At 37.2% G+C, this 20,147-nt stretch overlaps 1 protein-coding gene across 4 annotated transcripts in view; it reads left to right on the top strand.

The window, feature by feature from the left end:
• Positions 1-20,147, top strand: part of Nipped-B (Nipped-B cohesin loading factor) — a 293,544-nt gene that overhangs the window by 120,907 nt on the left and 152,490 nt on the right. For 3 of the 4 annotated variants that reach the window (XM_083117505.1, XM_083117503.1, XM_083117504.1), the window contains 2 exons: positions 7,732-7,847; positions 13,949-14,878. In XM_083117505.1, the coding sequence (XP_082973631.1) occupies positions 7,732-7,847; positions 13,949-14,878 (1,046 nt within the window). The remainder of the gene's footprint in view (positions 1-7,731; positions 7,848-13,948; positions 14,879-20,147) is intronic. The other variant, XM_083117506.1, reaches the window with a different exon arrangement.

Raw genomic sequence — 20,147 nt, 5'->3', positions numbered from 1 at the left:
ATTAAATGCACTCAGTCCCCTTCCTCCTCCCCTGCTGCCTCTGAGGACAAGGAAATAAGCAGATGGTTTCATCTATGCCTTCAGTGAGCCTTGACATTTTTGCCTTAGGTGATTCCATGAAAATTGTTTCACCAGAGAAATCACATAGTTGGAAATAGAGTTGCCAAATTTAGCTCTTCTCCCACATTACAAAAATTCAAGTTTGCAATTTAAGTGTCGTGAAATAATTGTAAAAGTAATTGTTGAAAATGTTACTTCTATTCTAAAGAAAGTAACTTCCAGTTAAAAGTAAGTAGTTACTGTTACAATTCCTCAAAAATCAGTAACTGTTACTTGCAACTAGTTACTTCCTAACACTGCTTTTTGCCACTATTGGCTTATTGCGACAATGAGGATGAGTGGTGATATGATGGAATTGATGAAGGGACACACGCAAATAACACCCATGCCCAAGCTGGGATTCAAACACACTCTTCATGTGTTTAGTTACTGTCGGTACACATGCAAGTATTGAAAATATGATATGTGATTAATACAGGCGATGTACCATTTTTTTTTAATGTTTATGCACTGGTGTCAATTCAGTCAGTGATGCAACATTCATTAGGGGGAAAAGATGGATAAATACAGGCAGTAAGAAAACCTGTGTAATAAACACATTGCAATGTTTAGCAAAGTCTGTAGGATGTATAAGCTTGCTTGGCATCACACAGTTTATCGAATATGGGCACTTGTTTGAAAATTGCAAGGCACATCTCATTCTGGATATTTATTCTTGATTTGTTTGATCACCGAGAATGCTCAAGGCTTTCTTACTTAACTCTGGATACTCATTCCTTGTGGAGATCCAAAATTCAGGGAGTGTTAGAGAAAGGAACATAATCTTCACTGTGTTGTCTGAAGAAAGCTGCTGCTCTTCTGCTGTGGTAAAATTTGGTGGAGGGTCTGCGTTGAATGGATCCCTTACCCCGTGTGTCCTTGGACTGTATTTTTCAAAGTGGATATGAAGTTGAGACAAGTGTTCTACAAACACAGATATGATTTCTTCATTTAATTGTAGTTTTTCTTCTAATAACATACTCAATGTAAAAAAGCAATCACCAATGTTTCATCTTCAATATTGCCTTCCAAAGCAACAACTTCCATTTGAAGGCTGACTCCTTCTCTGATAGATGCAGAATGTAGGGGATTTTTCTTTCCCTTGTAGAGATACATTCAGAACATTTAGTTTATGGAAAATATAAGAAAGGCAACTTTTTTATACTAAAGTTTTCAGCATAGATACAATGGCAAAGTATGAGTGCAGTTCCTGTCTCAGTTCAAAAACACTTTGATGACATGGATGATGGACAGTGAATGTGAGCTGCAATAATACAGAACATATTGATATTTTTACTAATACATTTTAAACTTTCAGAGGAAAATATTTTTTGGAAGTTCTTGCATCTCCCCTGAGAAACTTTGGCACCTCTGAGGTGCACTGCACACTTTGAATACTATTGGCATAGATGATGCTCTTTACATGTCAATACAAGTAAAAATCCAGGGGTGTCAGGTCTGGTGATGGTGGTGGCCATTCACCTATGTAACCTGACTTTTACCTCATCCTTTATATTAGAACCATATCATTCAAATCTAAGTTCACCATACGAGATGATCCAAATTTTAAAATAGCTGACATTCATTTACAAAGTTGATTTCACACAATACAGGTGCAAAATAAAAATAGATTTTGAATTTTGCATACTTTCCAGCATATTTAGACTCCACAAGCAATTCATGGCATTTTGTGGAATTCACCCAACACCAAGACCTGAAAGAAAAGACTTAACATTCAAACTGATATTTTTCGATACAGATACATCAGTATTGGCTCAGCTGTAATTAACCTAATTGTAAAATAACCCATATAATTTGAGCACTTTCCTGATTAATTTATTTAAGATCAGTAGTTACTATAGCAGAATAAATTTTATTTTTTGTATTATTTGCTGATGTGAAGAAGTAAGAACTTTACTGATTCACTGTACTTGTCCACATATGTTTTTTTACCTATTCTGATGCCAATATTTCACCAGTTCCGATATGATGGTTATTTAACAGAATAAATGCTGCGAAAATGCTGTTCATGCATTAAAAATATATCCTCAGATATTTCATATTGGCACAGGAACAATTTTTCACATATTTATGAGATTTTAAATGAAGGGCTCAGGTGTGAAATTTTGGTCATTTCTGAGTTCATTAAGAAAAAGGGTTATTAGAAGTTATACTGTAGATAAATTGTTTTTGTGTTGTGGTTAGCAATTTCAGAAGGCTTCACTGAGTCCAATACAAATTATATGACATGGCAATTTCACTCGAAAATTGAAGGATGGCACATTTTACTTTGTAACTCAAAAATGACAAAAGTGTCACTGACCATGTTTTACACCCAAGCCCTTCAAAAAATTAAACATTTGGTACTTTTTCTTTTCAGGAGAACGATGCAACACTACTGCACTAAACTTTTTCTAAACTAGGAACATTATTCCCCCCCCCTCCCATGATCAAAATTTTATGAAATTGAATATCAAAATCAGGTTAAATATGGAATTTTTACCTAGTTTTTAGCTATTTTCAGTTCAGTTGTACAGTAAACTGGATTGATAACCAACCAGACTTTTAAATTCACAAGTTAAAATTGTGTTACCACATCATATTTATGCGAGTCCAAGTTTTTTCTGCAAGTTGGTGTTGACTAGGTAAAACAAAATAATTAGGGCAAATTATTTTAAATTTAATCTAATTTCTCCATAAAACAAAGTGAATGTAACTGTAGGTGGTAAAATCAAGTGCCAATGATATGCTTTACATATTATCACTCTTTGAAAATTTGTCTCTAGGAATACAGTGAACAAGTTTTATCACTTTGAATTATGTCAATTTTTCTTTTCAGGTGTATCAGACTTGCCAGTATATGTGGTAAATAATTGGTATTTTGCAAACCATGGGGTTTGGTAGGCGATTATCCACTACTTCTTACTGTAGAGAAGTATTTTATTGCATTTTGTGAGACAGACTCTGATCTCTGTGAATCTCAGAATCACAAAACTTAAATAGGATTCAATTTATGCTTTATTAAAAAAAAAAAACTATGGAGTGCAAAAGTAGCTTCTTGGTCCCTAATGCCTGCAGAAAAATGCAGGAATTTCCATTCAGTTTTTACCTATCAGGCTCAAAGCTTCATATTTCACAACAAATTTCAAACTAACTCACTCACTCATTCTCTCGCCGTTTCTGATTATTTGTTCTGTATAGCCATGATGGTTGGGCATCTCTGCTATGTTTGGAGACCCAAGTTCAATTGCTTGGGTTGGTGATATCGAAGTGGATTTTTTAATTTTTTTTTATATAAATGTCAGTGCATGAGGTCACCCTGGGAGTTCAACCAGCCTCTAATGAATGGGTATCCCCAGAAGTGTGTGTGTGGGAGGGGGTGTTTAAGGCAGTCTCAGCATGGTGCTGATTGCATCACCTCCACAATGGCTGCGATGAATGTGTGGGACCCTACCTCCACACTTCATGGCAATTTGCAGTAAGCTGGGCATATGCATATACAAAGGCTGTCGCAAAGAAGGTGAGACTAATTCCTGTATAGGATAACAGTGACCTCCATTGGCTAGCAAATGTACTAGGGTGAAAATTTGGTTATTAGCTGCCGATTGAGACCAAAATGAGCACAATAGATCAAAAAGTCGTGACTGCGTAGCAGTTAAAAGACAAGCATGTACATGGACCCTTCCAAGAATCATTAAAATGAAACAAAAAAATTAGAAACCACAAAATTTTTGTTCAGAATCAGCCATATCGAGTAGACGTACATCATTTTCAAAATAGGCACCATTGACAGCTAAGCAAGCGTCCATAGGCTCCTGCCACTTTGTGAATGTCTGAAAATTCGTCATCAGGTAGCGAACTGAAGAAAACTTGCGCTGCGGTGATCACTTCTTTGTTCGTCATGAAATGACAACGTAAAGCGGCCTTTAAAAGTGGAAATAGCCAAAAGTCGCAGGGTGCAAGGTCCGGGCTGTATGCTGGATGAGGGAAAATTTCTATTTTTCTCTTCGTCGCATAATCGTGAAAAGCCAGCGCGGTATGCGGGCATGCGTTATCGTGGTGCAATATGAAGGAGTTCTTCAAATGCGGCCTCTTTTTTGCTACGTGCTGCCCCAGAGTCTCAGTCTGTCTTGATCGGCATATGCCTGTTGAAACATTGCATATATTTCTGCAGCACTTTTTCCTAAACGCCAACAAAATTTTATGGCATGTTGCTGTTCATCTTGAATACTCATCGCGAAAAGCAATGTTATACACAAAAACCTGGAGGGGTAAACGAAACACGTTCCACGTAAATCAACGCAGCTGCTCACTAATGTTGTTTCGCAACATGTGACAACTTACTACGGAAACAGAATAAGTCATACTACACGACGCGGCTAGTGCCGAAACCATAGGCAGTGTTGCCAAGCCAGGAAAAAATCTGTCTCACCTTCTCTGTGACAACCTTTGTACATATATCCGGTGGAGGCACATAGTGGTTCGGATCTCACTTTAAACTGTTGCTCCAGTCTCGATTAGCCTTTCTGTGCATAAAGTGGACTTAAAACCAAAAGTCAAACCCATACATATATATACAGCGTGTTTTAAAAATCCCCACACTCATACTCCCCCCCCCTCTCTCTCTAAGTCGAGTCTACTAGATTACTAAGGCATTCATTCATCTGGATGAGTTGGCAAGCCTGTCAGTAGGGATTCGTATGACCTTGAAGAATGAATTTATATTACATTTAGAGCAGTGCCGCTGTTACAGTCCTCGGGATTACATATACAATTACAGTTTGTGAACAATGTTTTACTTGTGCACAGCAAATTGATTTTTTGGAAGCATATTGTGAGTTTGTCACATGAAAGATGTGTGGAGAAATGGCGAAGTCTATTTCCTGATGATCCGGCACCAGGTTAAAGCTCAGTTTATGTTTACTCAAATTTAGTTCCAATATCCTTTTTGTCTTTTTCAACGTGTGTTTGCCATCTTGTCAGTGTGTTATTGACCTCAGAGATTGCAGTATTACTCACATTTAGTTGACAAATTATTTTTTGTGCATTTCAAGATGGTGGAGTGGTTAGCATATTGCGCTATGATGCCAGGGGTCTTGGGTTTGAATCCATACCTGGGCATGGATGTTTGTGAGTGTCCATTCATCAATTTCATCACCGATCCCCATCTTCGCAAATTAGCCAAAAAGTGGCACAAAAAGCGAAGTAAAATAAAGCAAATCAATAAAGCAATATTAATCACGTTAACAAGTTCAATAAATTATAAGCATACAATTATCAAACTTTGAGTGTGGTGACTTTTCGAATGCTTTGTGTGTTTGTGTGTGTGTGTGTGTGTGTGTGTATAAATGAACTATCAATGTTCATATCTAATTTTCAATGGCCTTCAAAGCAAAGAGATGCAACTAATTTTTTTTTGGTTTAATGGTGTCATATACAAGGAAAGAACCATTGTAGTGCTTGGCTAAAAATTCTTCAAATTGACTACATTTTTGTGCAACATATTTTGGTGCTATTATGCTACTTTTGCAACCTGTATGTTTTTAAATTTTTCCGCTTAATTTCTAGACTCCAGAAATGATTGTCCAAAGAAAAATAAATGAGCACTTATTTGTTAATGCAGAATCACATATTCCTTTTATTGTTCAATTCATATGCACATAAGAGTTTCTGTTAGTGTGCTATATAACAAATTCTCTGTTAGGAGTATGGCAGTTTATTAAATTATATGGCATATCTGATACAGAAGCAAAATGTGGTGTGGTTTTCTTAAAAATAAATCTTGTTACTGTGTAATGACAGTTGAGTACAAAATATGATGAAAGAATGCCTTCGCAGTTAACTGAGACAAAGATTACAAAGGCACATTGATATGAGATCTTGTCTTTTACAAACCACACAGAACAATTGGATTGCCTGTCATAGATGCCAAAGTGAATTTATCATATATGAACAACACTCCTACCAGTGAATGAGATGCAAACACATGCAGCACAGAAATTCTGAATGTACCTTGACAGGATTTGGGAATGAAGATAAATTCCATTTTTTAAATACCAACTTATTGATGGCAGATATTGTAGATGAAATAATTCTGTACATTTGAAAGTTCCTCTGCACTGTTATTGGTGACCGGGTCTCGTGATACCAGAGGACATGCTGAGCTTTTTACTGATTTGTGAACATTTCCGGTTTTCTGGGCACTGACACTGCTACACTACAGCCACATTACTCAAACCTGCAACAAAGAAACTTGGTTAGTTTTCCAACATTTTGGCACCACTTTCACATCTCCACCTTGCATATAGTGGATATGAATAAAGTTTGTAGTTAGGGAAAGACTTCTGGGACACCTGGTATTATATATAATGTGTAATAAGTAAAATTGGCCATTTCCTACTAGCAGATGAGAGCAGTCTGTTTCAAAGGTAATCTTGTTTCTTAACTCTTCTTTATTGTGTAAAGAAATTTATTTGGGATTAAATATATTTTAGGTAAAAAGAGAATTTGTTGCTTCATGCCAGCCAATTTTTATATCAGCTTTGACATTTTGTCTGCAAAGGAAAATAGTTGTCTCTCACCTAGGAAATAGAAGCTTTGTAAATGTTACTAAGTAATGACGTCCAGTTTTGACATGTACTTACTATTTTCCTCTAGCTTTCACCACACCATGTGGCTTCATCAGGGGATAAGACAAAAATAGTGACAAGCCACATGATGTGGTGAAAGCTAGAGGAAAACAGTTAGTACATGCCAAATTTAGACTTCATTACTTGGTAAAAAGATGGCATGTGGTGTAAGGTATGCCTTATTGTCAAATTTTATTATGAGAAGGGATTTTGCCAGCTTCTGAAACAAAGTGATTTGAATATCATGGCATTACGCCACAGTATCCCAGGTTTGAATCCTGAGTAGGGCATGGATATTTGTTTGCCCCATCATCTATCCATCACACAGGGAGAGAAAGAGGAGTGAGAGAGAGAGAGAGTGAGTGAGAGTGAGTGAGAGGGGGGTAAGTAGGTATAGATTTGAATCAGTAGTAGTAGTAGAAGTGAGGTCATGTGAAGCAAGCTCCACTGCTGCACAAATATATACCTAAAGACACTTTATATACAGTGTAAAATCCCTCAACATCAAAAAATTAATAATCCTGTCCACTATCTCGTGTGCATCTCACAACAAAAGGTCAATAATGCACCAGCGAGTATTATTGACAATAATTTTGAAAACAAATAATGGAAATACCTTGGAGCCCATGGTAATAAAATCAGAGGCAGCAGAACCAGACTGGGTGTTTGGGCTCTAGCTGGATCAATGTTTTGGGAAGCAATAATAATAATAATAATTAATCATAATTCAGCAATACACTGGATATATTTTTTCTCTCTCATGCAGGAAATGCTTTACAACTGCCACAGCCACTGAATAGAAATTAATCTTGAGTGTATTTAATTTGTATCACATGAAAAAGGAGGTTGTTATTCTAAATCTATGTATGTTGTTGTGCTTGATTGACAGATAACAACTTCAAAATGTAATCTCATCTTATATTTTAGTTTTGTTTCAATTTTTTCCCTGTATGTCCAAGTAATTGATAATATTAAATAATATTGTATAATTTGTAATTTTCAGAGAACTTAAAGACCATTACGCTAGCGTGGAATTGCTGGTGGAACAGCAGCAGAATATTCCAGAATTACTGAAGGCAATTCTTTTGAGGAATCCTAATGTATTCAAGGGACCACAAGGTAATTTTTTTAAGTCTTCAAGTAAATATTTCAATAGATGTTTATTCATTTTTCTACTTATAGAATTTTAAATATCAGATATACCAGGTATCCAAAAAAGTTCATGCCATATTTTGCAGTGAGAAATAAAGACTCTGTAATTGCTGGCAAATGTGTTTTATTCAGCAAAATAAGCTCCTTCAGCTTCAATTACATGTTCCCAATGAGATACAAGCTTATAAATCCCGCGTTTGTAAAAGTTCTGGTCCCTAGAAGCAAAAAATTGTCCTATGACCTGCGTGACATCATCTTGGTTTCAGAACTGTTGCTCATGCAAATGGTTATCCATGGCCAAAAACAAGTGAAAGTTTGATGGGGCACTGTCCAGGGAGTAAGGAGGATGAGGTAAAATTTCCCAACCAAGTGTGTTGATTACCTCCTTGGTCGCTTTCGCCGTATGAGGTCTAGCGTTGTCTTGAAGAAGAATCACTCCTTTCCTGTTGACTAGTGCTAGCTGCTTCGGATGCAGTACAGCTGCAACCCTTTGCAACTGAGACGAGTACACCTCGGATGTGATGGTTTTGCCATGCTCTAGCAATTCAAAGTGCACAACACCAGTGCTGGTCCACCAAACACAGATCAGTACCTTCTGTTGATGAATGTTTCCTTTGGGAGTCAATGCAACAGAACCAGGGGACGACCAATGATGTTTTCTTTTGCGGTTACTGTATAACACCCATCTCTCATCACGTGTCAATATCTGGTCCACGAATGGGCTTTCTTGTGGTGTGACAGCAATGATGCGCAAATGGTGAGCTGCTGGCGTTTGTTTTCCTCAGACAAAACGTGAGAACCCACTTACTGAGCTTCCAAGTCTTCCGAAGGTTGTGCAGATGCAATCGAATGGTTTCCTCCGACACTCCAAACCCTTGTGCAAGTTCTTTGCACATTTTCAGTGGATCACGCTCGATGGTCTCCTTCAGCAGGGCTTCGTCGATAGTGGCGGGGTGTCCAGCTCGAGGCTTGTCCTGGAGGCTCTCATCACCCGATGCAAATCGACTGAACCACTTTCGCACTGTGCGCTCACTCACTGATGCCTCTCCAAATGCAGAACATATCTTTCGAGCAGCGGCTGCAGCATTGCTGTCCAATTTGAACTCGTACAGTAAACATGGCCGTAAAATGTCCTTTGACACTGACATGTTCCCTTCAGGATTGTAGTTCCTACAGACCTGCTGTCTATGCGACCGACATGCCTCCCAACTCTGCACTGACTGACGGTTGCTGGGAATGTAAACTTCTGACGTCATCCAGACAGAGTTTCCGACACATGCCGTTTGACTTTCACTTTTCGTTCCAGCGGCACAAACTTTTTTGGATACCTGGTAATATTGAAAAGCAAAGTAAAATAAACCAAATCAATCAATCAATCAAAATAGTGAAATTCCCTACAAAATGTGGGTACTTTTACATCAGAGTGCACTATCAGTTATAAATAATTTAAAGTTAGCACTTTATTAGTAAAACTTCCATATTGGTACATCTGTTAAATATGTTCAAGAGACATAAACAAAATGAAACAAGTATTGCCATTAAAACAGGTGAAGGGATTATCTAAAAGAAACAGCAATATTTACTTGTCTACATATTCTTTGCTATCACCTGTACCATTTTGAATTGGCACTAATGCTTCTGATACTCTTATACAATTACTATTGTTACTGATAATGGAATACTGTGTCAATTCAAAGTTGTTCAGAATATTTATAAATGCTAATAGGGCTATATAAATGTTCCATTCGAACTATATTGTTCTTCCAGAGTTTTGCCCCACCTCCCAATATTCACTTTTAGTTAAGAATTTATATTTTAAATGAATAGTGAGGAGTACATTACAGGTCAATATGAATAGAATAGCACAGGAAGCAGGCAATGCCAGCTAAAGGAACGAGTAAACATATATATATATATTTTTACAGATAACCTATATATATGACAAAATAATTTAAAGAAAATTACTGTGGATACAAAAATATTAATATTTATAAAATTTATGAATTTTGCCACCCCAAAAGCTATATGAAATCAGTGCTACTGATAAGAAAATTTAAATAGCTATTATTTTATCAGAACATACATTATTCTATCCAATACTGATGCAAAGCAAATGAGAGTTACAAATTTAGTTACATTTTGTAGACCCTACGAGATACCTGGAGTGTTAGAAAGTATCAGTGATTAAATTTCAACCAACACTTTAAGATACCAATAGTATTGGTTCAGCCCTAGTTTGTTCCTTTCTGTTTTCTAACTACCCCTTTTCCTGCAGTCAGGTGTAAGATACAAAGCTTCTGTTGAAGGAGGATGTCATATTTATATTTGGTCCTGGGTTCGGTATCCAGTGGAGGCACGTTGTGGTTTGGATCCCACTTTAAACTGTAGGTCCAGTCCCAATTAGCCATACTGTGCATAACGTGGACTTATAACACCAATTCAATCAATCATATTTATATTTGAATATCTTCTTATTTGTTCAGGAAATTTCAAGTATGTGAAATCTACCATGAACACAAAATATCAGATTGGCTGAATTATACATAATAGCTATTTTAATTTTAGCCACATATATCACATATATCTTGAAACTGTTTTTTTTTCATCATTTTTACATAAATTATTATTGTATCATTTTCTTTGTGATGTTATAGTATGTCGGTAAAGTCATGGTGGGGTTTCAGAGTCCTATAATATCTAAACAAAACAAAAACAAAGGATGATTATTACATTGTATTGAAGAGTAACTCAAAGAGTTTCCTTACATGTTTAGTGCAGTTCGATGTGGCTTCCATTTGTTACCCTACACACATCTAATTGATATTCCAATTCTTGCCAGACACAACTCAGAATATCAGGTGTAACAGACTGGACAACTTCTCTGATTCTCTCTTTCAAATGGTGAATGTTGTTGATACAATCACAATACACACATTGTTTGACGTAGCCCCTGAAATATAAATCTAAAGGCATCAGGTCTGGCGATCTTGGTGGCCATGCCTTCCATCCACCCGCAAAGAAAAATAAGCCTATAACTTTATCATGTGTGAAGACACACCAGACGTTCAACTTAGGACTGTTACGTTACAGCACCTTCAATAATGTAGTGTGGAAAATGACGCATGCAAGAAACTGGTTCCTGAGACTGATGACAACATAGATGGCAGTGCGATCAGTACTGCTGCTAATTTTCTTATGAAAGTAATGCAGCTTAGTTAGTTTTTGGAATATATTGTGTAGATTTGTTTGTCTTGAAAGGCAGTAAGTGAATTGATGGAAACAGTTATATTTGTGAAGTGATTTGCAGTCACGAAATGGCATTAATTTGGAAAGGAAAGAAGAAACATCGCAATGTGATTCCAGATATCAGGTGTTGGATTGCGTACTAGAGTTTATTTTTCTATGTTATTAGAATGTAAATAGTATCCTGAGAGATATTTCATACCGAGGTGACAAACCACATGTGTCGCTTGGAAGTGAGCAGTCTGTAATCAATGCAGCCTTTCGAATCGTAGGGACACAAGCTCTGACTGCACAGTTTCCTCAAGGAGATTTTAGATCAAAGCGACACAAGACAAACGATATGGGGATTTCACACCAAAGTGAGATGGGTTTTTCGGTTTAAGGCAGCAACATTTCACATCGTAGCAGCATGACAGGCAGCACAGGTCAGCGTTCCATTGGTGAAAAAATCAAGTGATAAGTGTCGCATGCCGCTTGTTGCTTTGGTGTGCAATCTCCCTAAAGCAAGACACTTATTGCATCGTGCATGCGCGAACAACAAACCACGCAACACGTTTCAAGCTATTGAGGAAATGGCCCAGTTTGAGCAAGGCAGAAGCGACAAATCGACATGTGTGGCTTATCGTGTCACCTAGATATGTTGTTGTAACTTGCGGTTTATCATGTCGCCTAGATCTGTTGTTCACACAATTAGCAGCAAACGCTTGCTAATAGACTGAAGGCACTATGTCACTTGTCACTTAGTTGGGAACTCCCCCTGTGGCACGTCACTTCGGTCTGAGCACCCTTCCTTTAAGGATCTTTCAGACCGAAGTAACAAGTAGCACACAAATACGACATATGAACATGTAGTTTGCTGTTTGGACCCTCACGTGCAGGAAGTTTTGTGGGTTTCCTCTTGTCGTTTCATGCTTATCATCATCATCGCCGTGATTAGTTTAAAGCGGAAGAAAAGAGACCAAAAATACAAATGCTTCAGTGTGTATATCTTTAAAAGAAATGATGATAATAATAATGAACCTAATTCATACACAAGAATTTAGTTACCAAGAGTATTCCATGCATATTTTTTCTCCCGTATTATTAGTGAAAGTATAACAATAACAGGAGTGGTAGACTATCTAGAATGTTCGTTAATATCTTCGCGACCACTGTACCAAATATCATAGCAATTATCACATTCATATAAATGCTTCATGTAAAAGAATCAGATGTTGCAGTGAAAACTCCATTCACTTACATTATAAGCAGACGAATGCCATGCATCTGTACCGACACCAGCGCCTCTAGTAGTATCATATTCGAGTGGAACCAGCCAGAGAACCCAGAACAGTGCCGTTTTCCACACCACGTTATTCAAGGCACTGTAGTTACATTCATACTCCATGTAGGCATGAGATTGGTTGTTCATTAGCCCATATTCTGATGTGATGTCGATGAACATGACCACACACATGGAATGTTGCCTCATCACTAAACACAATCTTCTGTAAGAACAGATCATTGTCCATTTCACCAAACATCTGCACAGCAAAATCAAATTGTTTGGGTTTATCGGTTGGGTAACCCATAAAACGGAGAAGTTTCTTCAAAACTTCGTGAACTGTTCTTCTTCTTCAGACCTAGATTTCAAGCACAGACATGCACCGATTTCATGGTGCTCCTTAGGTAGCTCTCCCGTACAGCTTCAACAGACTCATCACTAACCGATGGCCTCCCTTAACGTTTTACATCCAAAAACTGCTAGTTTTCTTAAGCCAGCGATCTCACCGGAAAATGTTATTTTCATATGGTGCCTTTTCATTGTACACACGACGATATTCATGACAAACATGCATCACGGATTGAAATTTTGCAAGCTAAAGGATGCACTGAACTTTCCTCTGCACCGTCCACATCTTGACTGATGGAATGGCGTGATTTGCTTCAGTCACATGATTACCTGCATGCACATCATATGTCTTCACTTCACTATGCTTCTGAAACTCTTTGAGTTACTCTTCAAAGCAGTGTAATAATCATCCTTGGTTTTTGTTTCGTTTAGATATTATAGGACTCGGAAACCCCACCATGACTTTACAGACATACTGTATTTTCAATTTGAAATATACTTTACCTGTGATGTATTATCATGTTAATAATGCTTCTCAGTTATTTTTCAAAAGGTGGTGTGGTGGGAGTGGTGTGATGGAATTAAATATATTTAATTTATGTTGAGAGCATTTTGAGAATTTATTTGTGTCATAATTGTGCTTCAGTCAGGTAACTCACTATCCGTGGGTATTCATTGCTTGCACGAAGTGGAAAAACCTATCTTGTTAATGGTTATCTTGCCTATCTTGAAGGGAGACAATCATGGGTTGGTGTTTTGGAGCATGGTGGAATTTTCAACAGACTATTTCTACTGCAGTTCTTCATACTAGAGTTTATGAAAATGCCAGTGTTCAATCTCATCTTAATTTACATTGTCCATTTTGTTGCAGGCTTTTCATTCCCAAAATATCAGTTCACTCTTGCACCCCAATACAATGCTGTGATTCATAACATGCCTAGGTTTTTTTTTAATATATACCATCATTACATCATTGTTAGATTGATTATAGAAATATCTGTCAAAACATCCATGGTAACATTTCTGTTGATATTTTCATGTTCTTACAAAATAATCACTTTACATGTTATATTCTACACAACAATAAAATTATTTAATAAAAAATAATACTCTGTTAATAGAATTGGTTGTATGATGAATATTTAACATGTATTTTGCAAACCTATTTTTCAGCATAAGACTAAAATAGGACAGCAAGAAATTTTGTTTATAGTTTCATTAAATTTTGCAGCAAATTCACCTCGCCAGTCACAGTGGAGCCAAGGACCATTGTACAACAGCTGCAACCAGGCTTCACCTCCAAGCTATGGTCAGCCTTCTCCATCACCAGCATATTCCTCACGTGTCAGTCCATACCCTTCAGATCCATCACCATCAAGTTCTCGCTACACTCCACAGGGCAGCCCAGCTCAACCCACTTCTGTTCGCCTTCCTATTTCATCAGACATGCAGGGATCTCCATCTCAGTATCATCCTCAAGGAAGTCCATATTCAACTCAACCCCATCAACAAGGGAAACATTCTGTTCAGAACAGTTCAAGTGCAAAGTTAGCGGTTAACAAAACATTTTGTGCGCAAACTTTTCATGGTAGTCAGATGTTAATGACAACTACCATGACTACAACTACTGCAGCAACAACTGCATTAACAACAACAACAACAACAGCAACGACCTTGCATGGTGTAGGGTCGTTATCAGCATCAGCAATTGGTGTAATACAGCAAACTTCGGCCCAGGCTGGATCTGGGCTTTCATCTTTATGTAGTGATTCCAAAATAAGTTCAAATAGTACTACTGTTTCACAAAGTACGTCTGTTACGTTACAGCAAAGAGTGTCAGTGATTACAGAACCAAGGCTTGATCGAAGTTTAGAGAGTTCAAAAAATCAAAGTGGTGGTGATATTGATTTGTGTTTTAATAGTCACCAACAAAATCTGTGCAATGAAGTGAGCACGAATAGTGATAATAAAGTGAGTGAAAAAAGTACCTGTGTAACAGTGAAAGAAGAACCTAGTGTAGATTGTTCTGTGGTGAAAAGTGGAGTTAGTTTAGGTGTGAATAATAAAACATGTAATGCAGTTAATAATAGTGATACAATATCTAACACTCCAAGGACATTTCCTGTAACAACATCTTTACCAGGTGAGTACATTCTGGCTAAAATTATGCATTGGATTTGGAAAAATAAGGATATATTATAATAATGAATGTGATTAACATTTAACATTGCCAACACTTAAACTATGTGTTAAACTAGTAATATCACACACACTGTTCAGAGAGATAGAGAAAGATGGTGTAATTTTTTTTGTCTGTAATAGACACATTTTGCACTTTTGACCTCTTGACGAATGCTGAGACCACAGGTGTCCCAGTACAGCATGCCAACATTTAACACATAATTTCTCAAAAACCGGAGGTGATATTTCACTTCTGTTTTTTTGTTTATTCATTTGTATGAATGTTCTAATTTCAAGGCAACACAAGTGTTGGGAGTTTTTCAAAAACAATTCTTATTCTTGATTAATGCATGGGCTTTTCAAAGGCACGGAAATGTTTTTAAAAATTCATAGCGTGAGAATTATTCACTGCAGAGAGTTGAGATTTGTTGTATTTTGGGTTGGATGGCTAGGATGTTCACAGGAAGTGCAATGTTGACATTCCATCTTGATACAGGCACAATGAGAAGAAGAAAGAAATTTATTAAATAAATATCTTGAAGGGGAGCCCCAACAGCCTCCACATTAATCCCAAGTACCTACAATTTGTATAAGTATAGTTGAAAATTACTCCTTAGTTTATCATTAAAAAAAATAATGTGCATTACAGAATAGCCAAAAAGTAGTGTTTCCAATTATTCCTATATTCTAGCAATGGCTATGTATCAGGGTTGGCCTGGGTGAGCCCAGCCCAGTTTTCCCCATGCAGTTTTTTCCCCCAGAAAAACCCACCAAAAAACCCACTCAAAATGTGTTATTTTTAAGATGTTTGAGAAAACTAGTAAAATAAAGCCTTAGCCAAGCTTATAATACTCAATTAATGTGACAAGTCACAGTGTTTTTTTTTTCCAGTATATTTTTCTTAAATCATGCTAGAAATGGACTTTGAACAGAAATAATATGAACATATATCCAAGAAACAAAAATCAAAAGGGTCTGAAATATTTAGATAAAACATTCAGCAAACAAAGCTTATAATTTTCAAATGTGGTAGCACTTTAGATATCAGTCACTTCCTCCATATGTGAGAAAGCCACCACGTAGTTTCACCTGTGACGATCAACTTTTACAATAAATTTTTCCATGTATAAAACATTAGAAAGGAGAATTGAGTACATTTTATTGAAATGTAGTGAAAGTAGAATAAAGTTAATTGTGGTATAATTAAGTCAAACTCTTTCAAATGATTCATTTCATTTATCAAACTTGTGTGCAAATGTTCTGTTTTCTTTCCAATGCCTTACACTGAGACAATGTTAGGACATTACTGGAGCTTGCAGTTTTTAATAAAAACTCTTGAATATAGTGTGTGGTTTAGGAAGGGTGGGGGAGTGACACCAATTATGAGACCACAATATCTGTAGCAAATTTAGTTTTTTTAAGCTGAAATTCATGTCTCAACTAAATACACCCAGGAAATGGTTTTATTTTGCATTTGCATTTGTTGAAAGCATTTCAAGAGATGGATGAAAAATTGATTTTTCATATTCTGAGGTAGCTCCAAATTCTGATGCCACTTTCAAATATCTGCCTAAACTACATTTTTGGACATTAAGAAAAGAGAGAAATATTTTAGGGCATTTCTTGAGCTATGGCTTGACAATGATTTTTTTTTTTTTTTTAAATATAGTGCATATGTATGTTGGGGGCCAAAATGGGGTCACTAATGTTTTGTCCATGGGAACTGTAATTTTCATAGCAACCAGATATTTTGGAGGATGAATACGGACAGTATTCCATTTGGATGATATCAGCCAAGACAATTAAATATGGCAGCCTTATAATTTTGGCATGGTTAATACACAGAGGAGATATTTTTGAAACATGCACAATAATGGGAAAACACCAACCGTGATATGAACAAACTGTATTGAAACAGATTTAAAAGCGAGTGTGCAGTTATCGTGTGTGGTATAGTAGGTAAAGGTAAAGTTCCCCGTGCATATAGCACCAAGCCATGAAGGCACATTCAGGAGATATGGTGGTAGGGCCAGAATATTCTCTATTGGCCATTTTGGAGATGATGTTATCACAACCAAACTCCAGCTGCCTTTACCCCCTGGGACCCATTGATTTGAAGCTAGGCAAGTCCCAGAGCTGCTTGATCCAAGGACAAGGCTGGAAAAATTCAGACCTTAGATCACCCACCCCAAGATTTGAACCTGGGTCTCCTGCATGGCAGTCAGACAGCCTGTCGACTTTTTTTTTACATTTGTAATAAAAGTAATACCTCTAAGCAGTAGTATCCCCTCTGTTTTCTCTCTATACTCTCAATTTTCACAAACTTCAATTTTCTCTGTATCCTCATTGGGACAAACACAAACATCCACGTCTGAACCAGAATTCGAACCTGAGACCCCTGGCATTGCAGCTTGCTGTGTTAACCACTCTGCCACAGAGGTCAACTAAACCACCATAGCTATCAAATATTAATATAGTATTGCAATGTGCAACCCTGGGAACTGATCACAGATCTATTAACTGTTACGCCATCCAGGAAGAGTAGAATCAAACTGTGTTGGTCAAATATTTCAAAACATAGTATTTTAGATAATTTAAACATTTGTCCCACACTGTGTGCAGTCTAAGGCATCATGCTTTGGGCTGCGGCTACGGGATGGGCTACGGGATGTGTGCAAGTTCGAGTTTCCTGGGGGGGGGGGGGGGATGTAACAGTTTTTTCCCTGAGATTTTGGCCTGTGTATGAGACTGGTGAACACTAACCAACATGATTAAATTGGGGAACTACAAATTATTTTATTATTATTTATTATCTCAATAGGGTTATAATTAAGATATACATCATTTCATTTAGAACAATATTAATACAAATAATGACTTGATGCCTAACCCGGTCATGAAAACCTACAACAACGACTGGAGGTTCGTCGTGCTGACCACATGCCACCCTGTAACTGGTTGGATGATCCCCCACTTCAGAGTAGGATCAGGTAGGAGTGTGGCCGGCAGTCGGTAGGTAGGCTTGGCCCCTCAATGGTCTGTTGCGGCACGGAGTATGTATGTTTTTAGTTTAAGGGCCTGCGGAACAGTTTCCACGGAGCTCTTTCCAAGTCCTTTCCCCGTGGCAGTGTTGCCAACTTAGCTCTCTTAGAGCCAGATCTGACTCTTTCGTGCACTCGTTTGGCTGTGAACTGGGGTGCCTGCCCCTGTGCCCCACTATGATGGTTCCGTCCCACATAGACCAACTTTTGCCATGATTATACATTTTGCACTCGATGTAATATTGTTATATTGGTTGCATCACCCCACCCCCTCTTATATCCCCAGCTACTTTTTTTATAGCGCCATGTTGACGTGAAATTGACATTATATTGTTATCAGGGAATCCTTTATTTTCAATTTCATACTACCATTGGTGGATTATTGAGATGGGTGATGCTGTCGGATCTAGATGGTGAAAACTAAGAATAAATTGTCAGCAATTTAGAGTTAACGTAATAGCAGCACCCCACCCCTTTGACTAACATTACGCTAGGAAGCACTTTATCCAGCCTTCGTAAATCTAGCCTCTTGAAAGTCAGTTTCAACTCCAATTAAGGTGAAATTTAGCTCTTTTATGCGCATCAGGTTTGGCAATACTGCCAGGATGGCCGTAGAATGCAAGGAAAAATGCATTGGGCTTATGGGAGTATTATTTGATTTGCTCTCTTGGGAATAACAAACTGCCGATGGAATAGAAAAATATATCAACAGGAAGAGGGCAGGTTGAAGATGCATTTGACCAGCGGAAAAGTTGAAACTTCCATTTGATTAGCCGTAACTTGATGTTGAAGTTGATTCCCCATATGGAATACATGGGATTCCGAAAATTCTGATCGTATTTTTCAAACATCATGTCCAGCTTAATAATCAACATTCCACTTGCAACAAGGAGAGAAATTCATACTCTTGGATACACCCAGGTTTTTTTTTTTTTTTATTTTTTTCATTGCCCATTCGGGCGATATTGAAATAAATGCACAATTTGTGCATAACTGCAACTCCTCCCCTTAATCATTTCAAAGGTGTGAGACCTTGATTGTCAATTCTTAACTATGTTAACAGAAAATATTAAATAGTTTTTGATTCAGTGAAATAATACAATACAAATGGAATGTTCCAATAAATTACTACGTATGAGGGAAACATTTATTTCATTTTTAAAATATATATATTTATAAACATAACCTGAAAAAAACCCAAGGAAACCCAGTTTTGCCTGGTTTTTTGGGTTTTATCTGAAAAAAAAAAGAACCCACCTGGGTTGGCTTTTTCGAAAAAAAACCAGTCAAAATGCCAACCCTCCTATGTATCCTAGTTCATTGAATTTACGTACCACAAAGGACTGTTTTTTTTAGAAACTTTCACTACTTTGGTTTTATAAAGAAACTAAAAAGTATTTTAAAAATAAAATTTCATGAAAAAATGCATTAAAAAATTCCATCCATCCTATTTTGCACACAGTAAGGAATACTATGACAGTAGGACATACATACCTAATTCAGTGCTCTTGCAACAAAACAACATATACCTAACCAGGCCTCACACTAATGTGATCTTGCATGTATTTTGTGCCCAAATTTCAGTTTGAGACACACAAAAAGCACTTGCCAGACATCATGTGATGCCCAATGTTTACCATGGTTTCAGAATTGTTTATTACTAATTGTTTATTACAAGCATTGTTATCTTCATAGCTAAGAGTTGTTGCATTGGCAACTATTTTTCTTGTTGCTGTTTCTTTATTTAAAGCACAGACAGCATCTTATTGAAAAATAAGCTGCACATTGGTCAGTTTAGCAGAGATACTAACCCTCTTACTGTGGTGTTACTTGGAGTTTGTTACTCTTGTCAGCAGAAGCTGCACATCTGTCAGTTGGGCAGAGATACTAACCCTCTTACTGTGAGGTTACTTGGAGTTGGTTACTCTGTCAGCAAAAAAGAAATGTGTATGAAAGTGATCTAGGCTTGGAGATCGTAATTGGTGAGTTTGTCACTCATATTTTGAAAACTATTAAGTTGGCTAATTGAATTTAAGGAATAGGTCATGGACATTTTACACAGGAGTGAGTGGGACAACAGTTAAGGAAGCGTTGGATTCTTAGAAGAGTTACTTTAAGTTTCATTTATTTGATGTTGGCTGCAGGTGCACAAGCATGTATAAATACTTTTTTTTTCGGAGCGAATTTACA

This window comes from Lepisma saccharinum, chromosome 2 (assembly GCF_977018435.1).
Source record: "Lepisma saccharinum chromosome 2, izLepSacc3.1, whole genome shotgun sequence".
Classification (NCBI taxonomy): domain Eukaryota; kingdom Metazoa; phylum Arthropoda; class Insecta; order Zygentoma; family Lepismatidae; genus Lepisma; species Lepisma saccharinum.
Note: the sequence above shows the minus strand (reverse complement) of the source record. Positions and strands in the feature narration are given on the sequence as shown.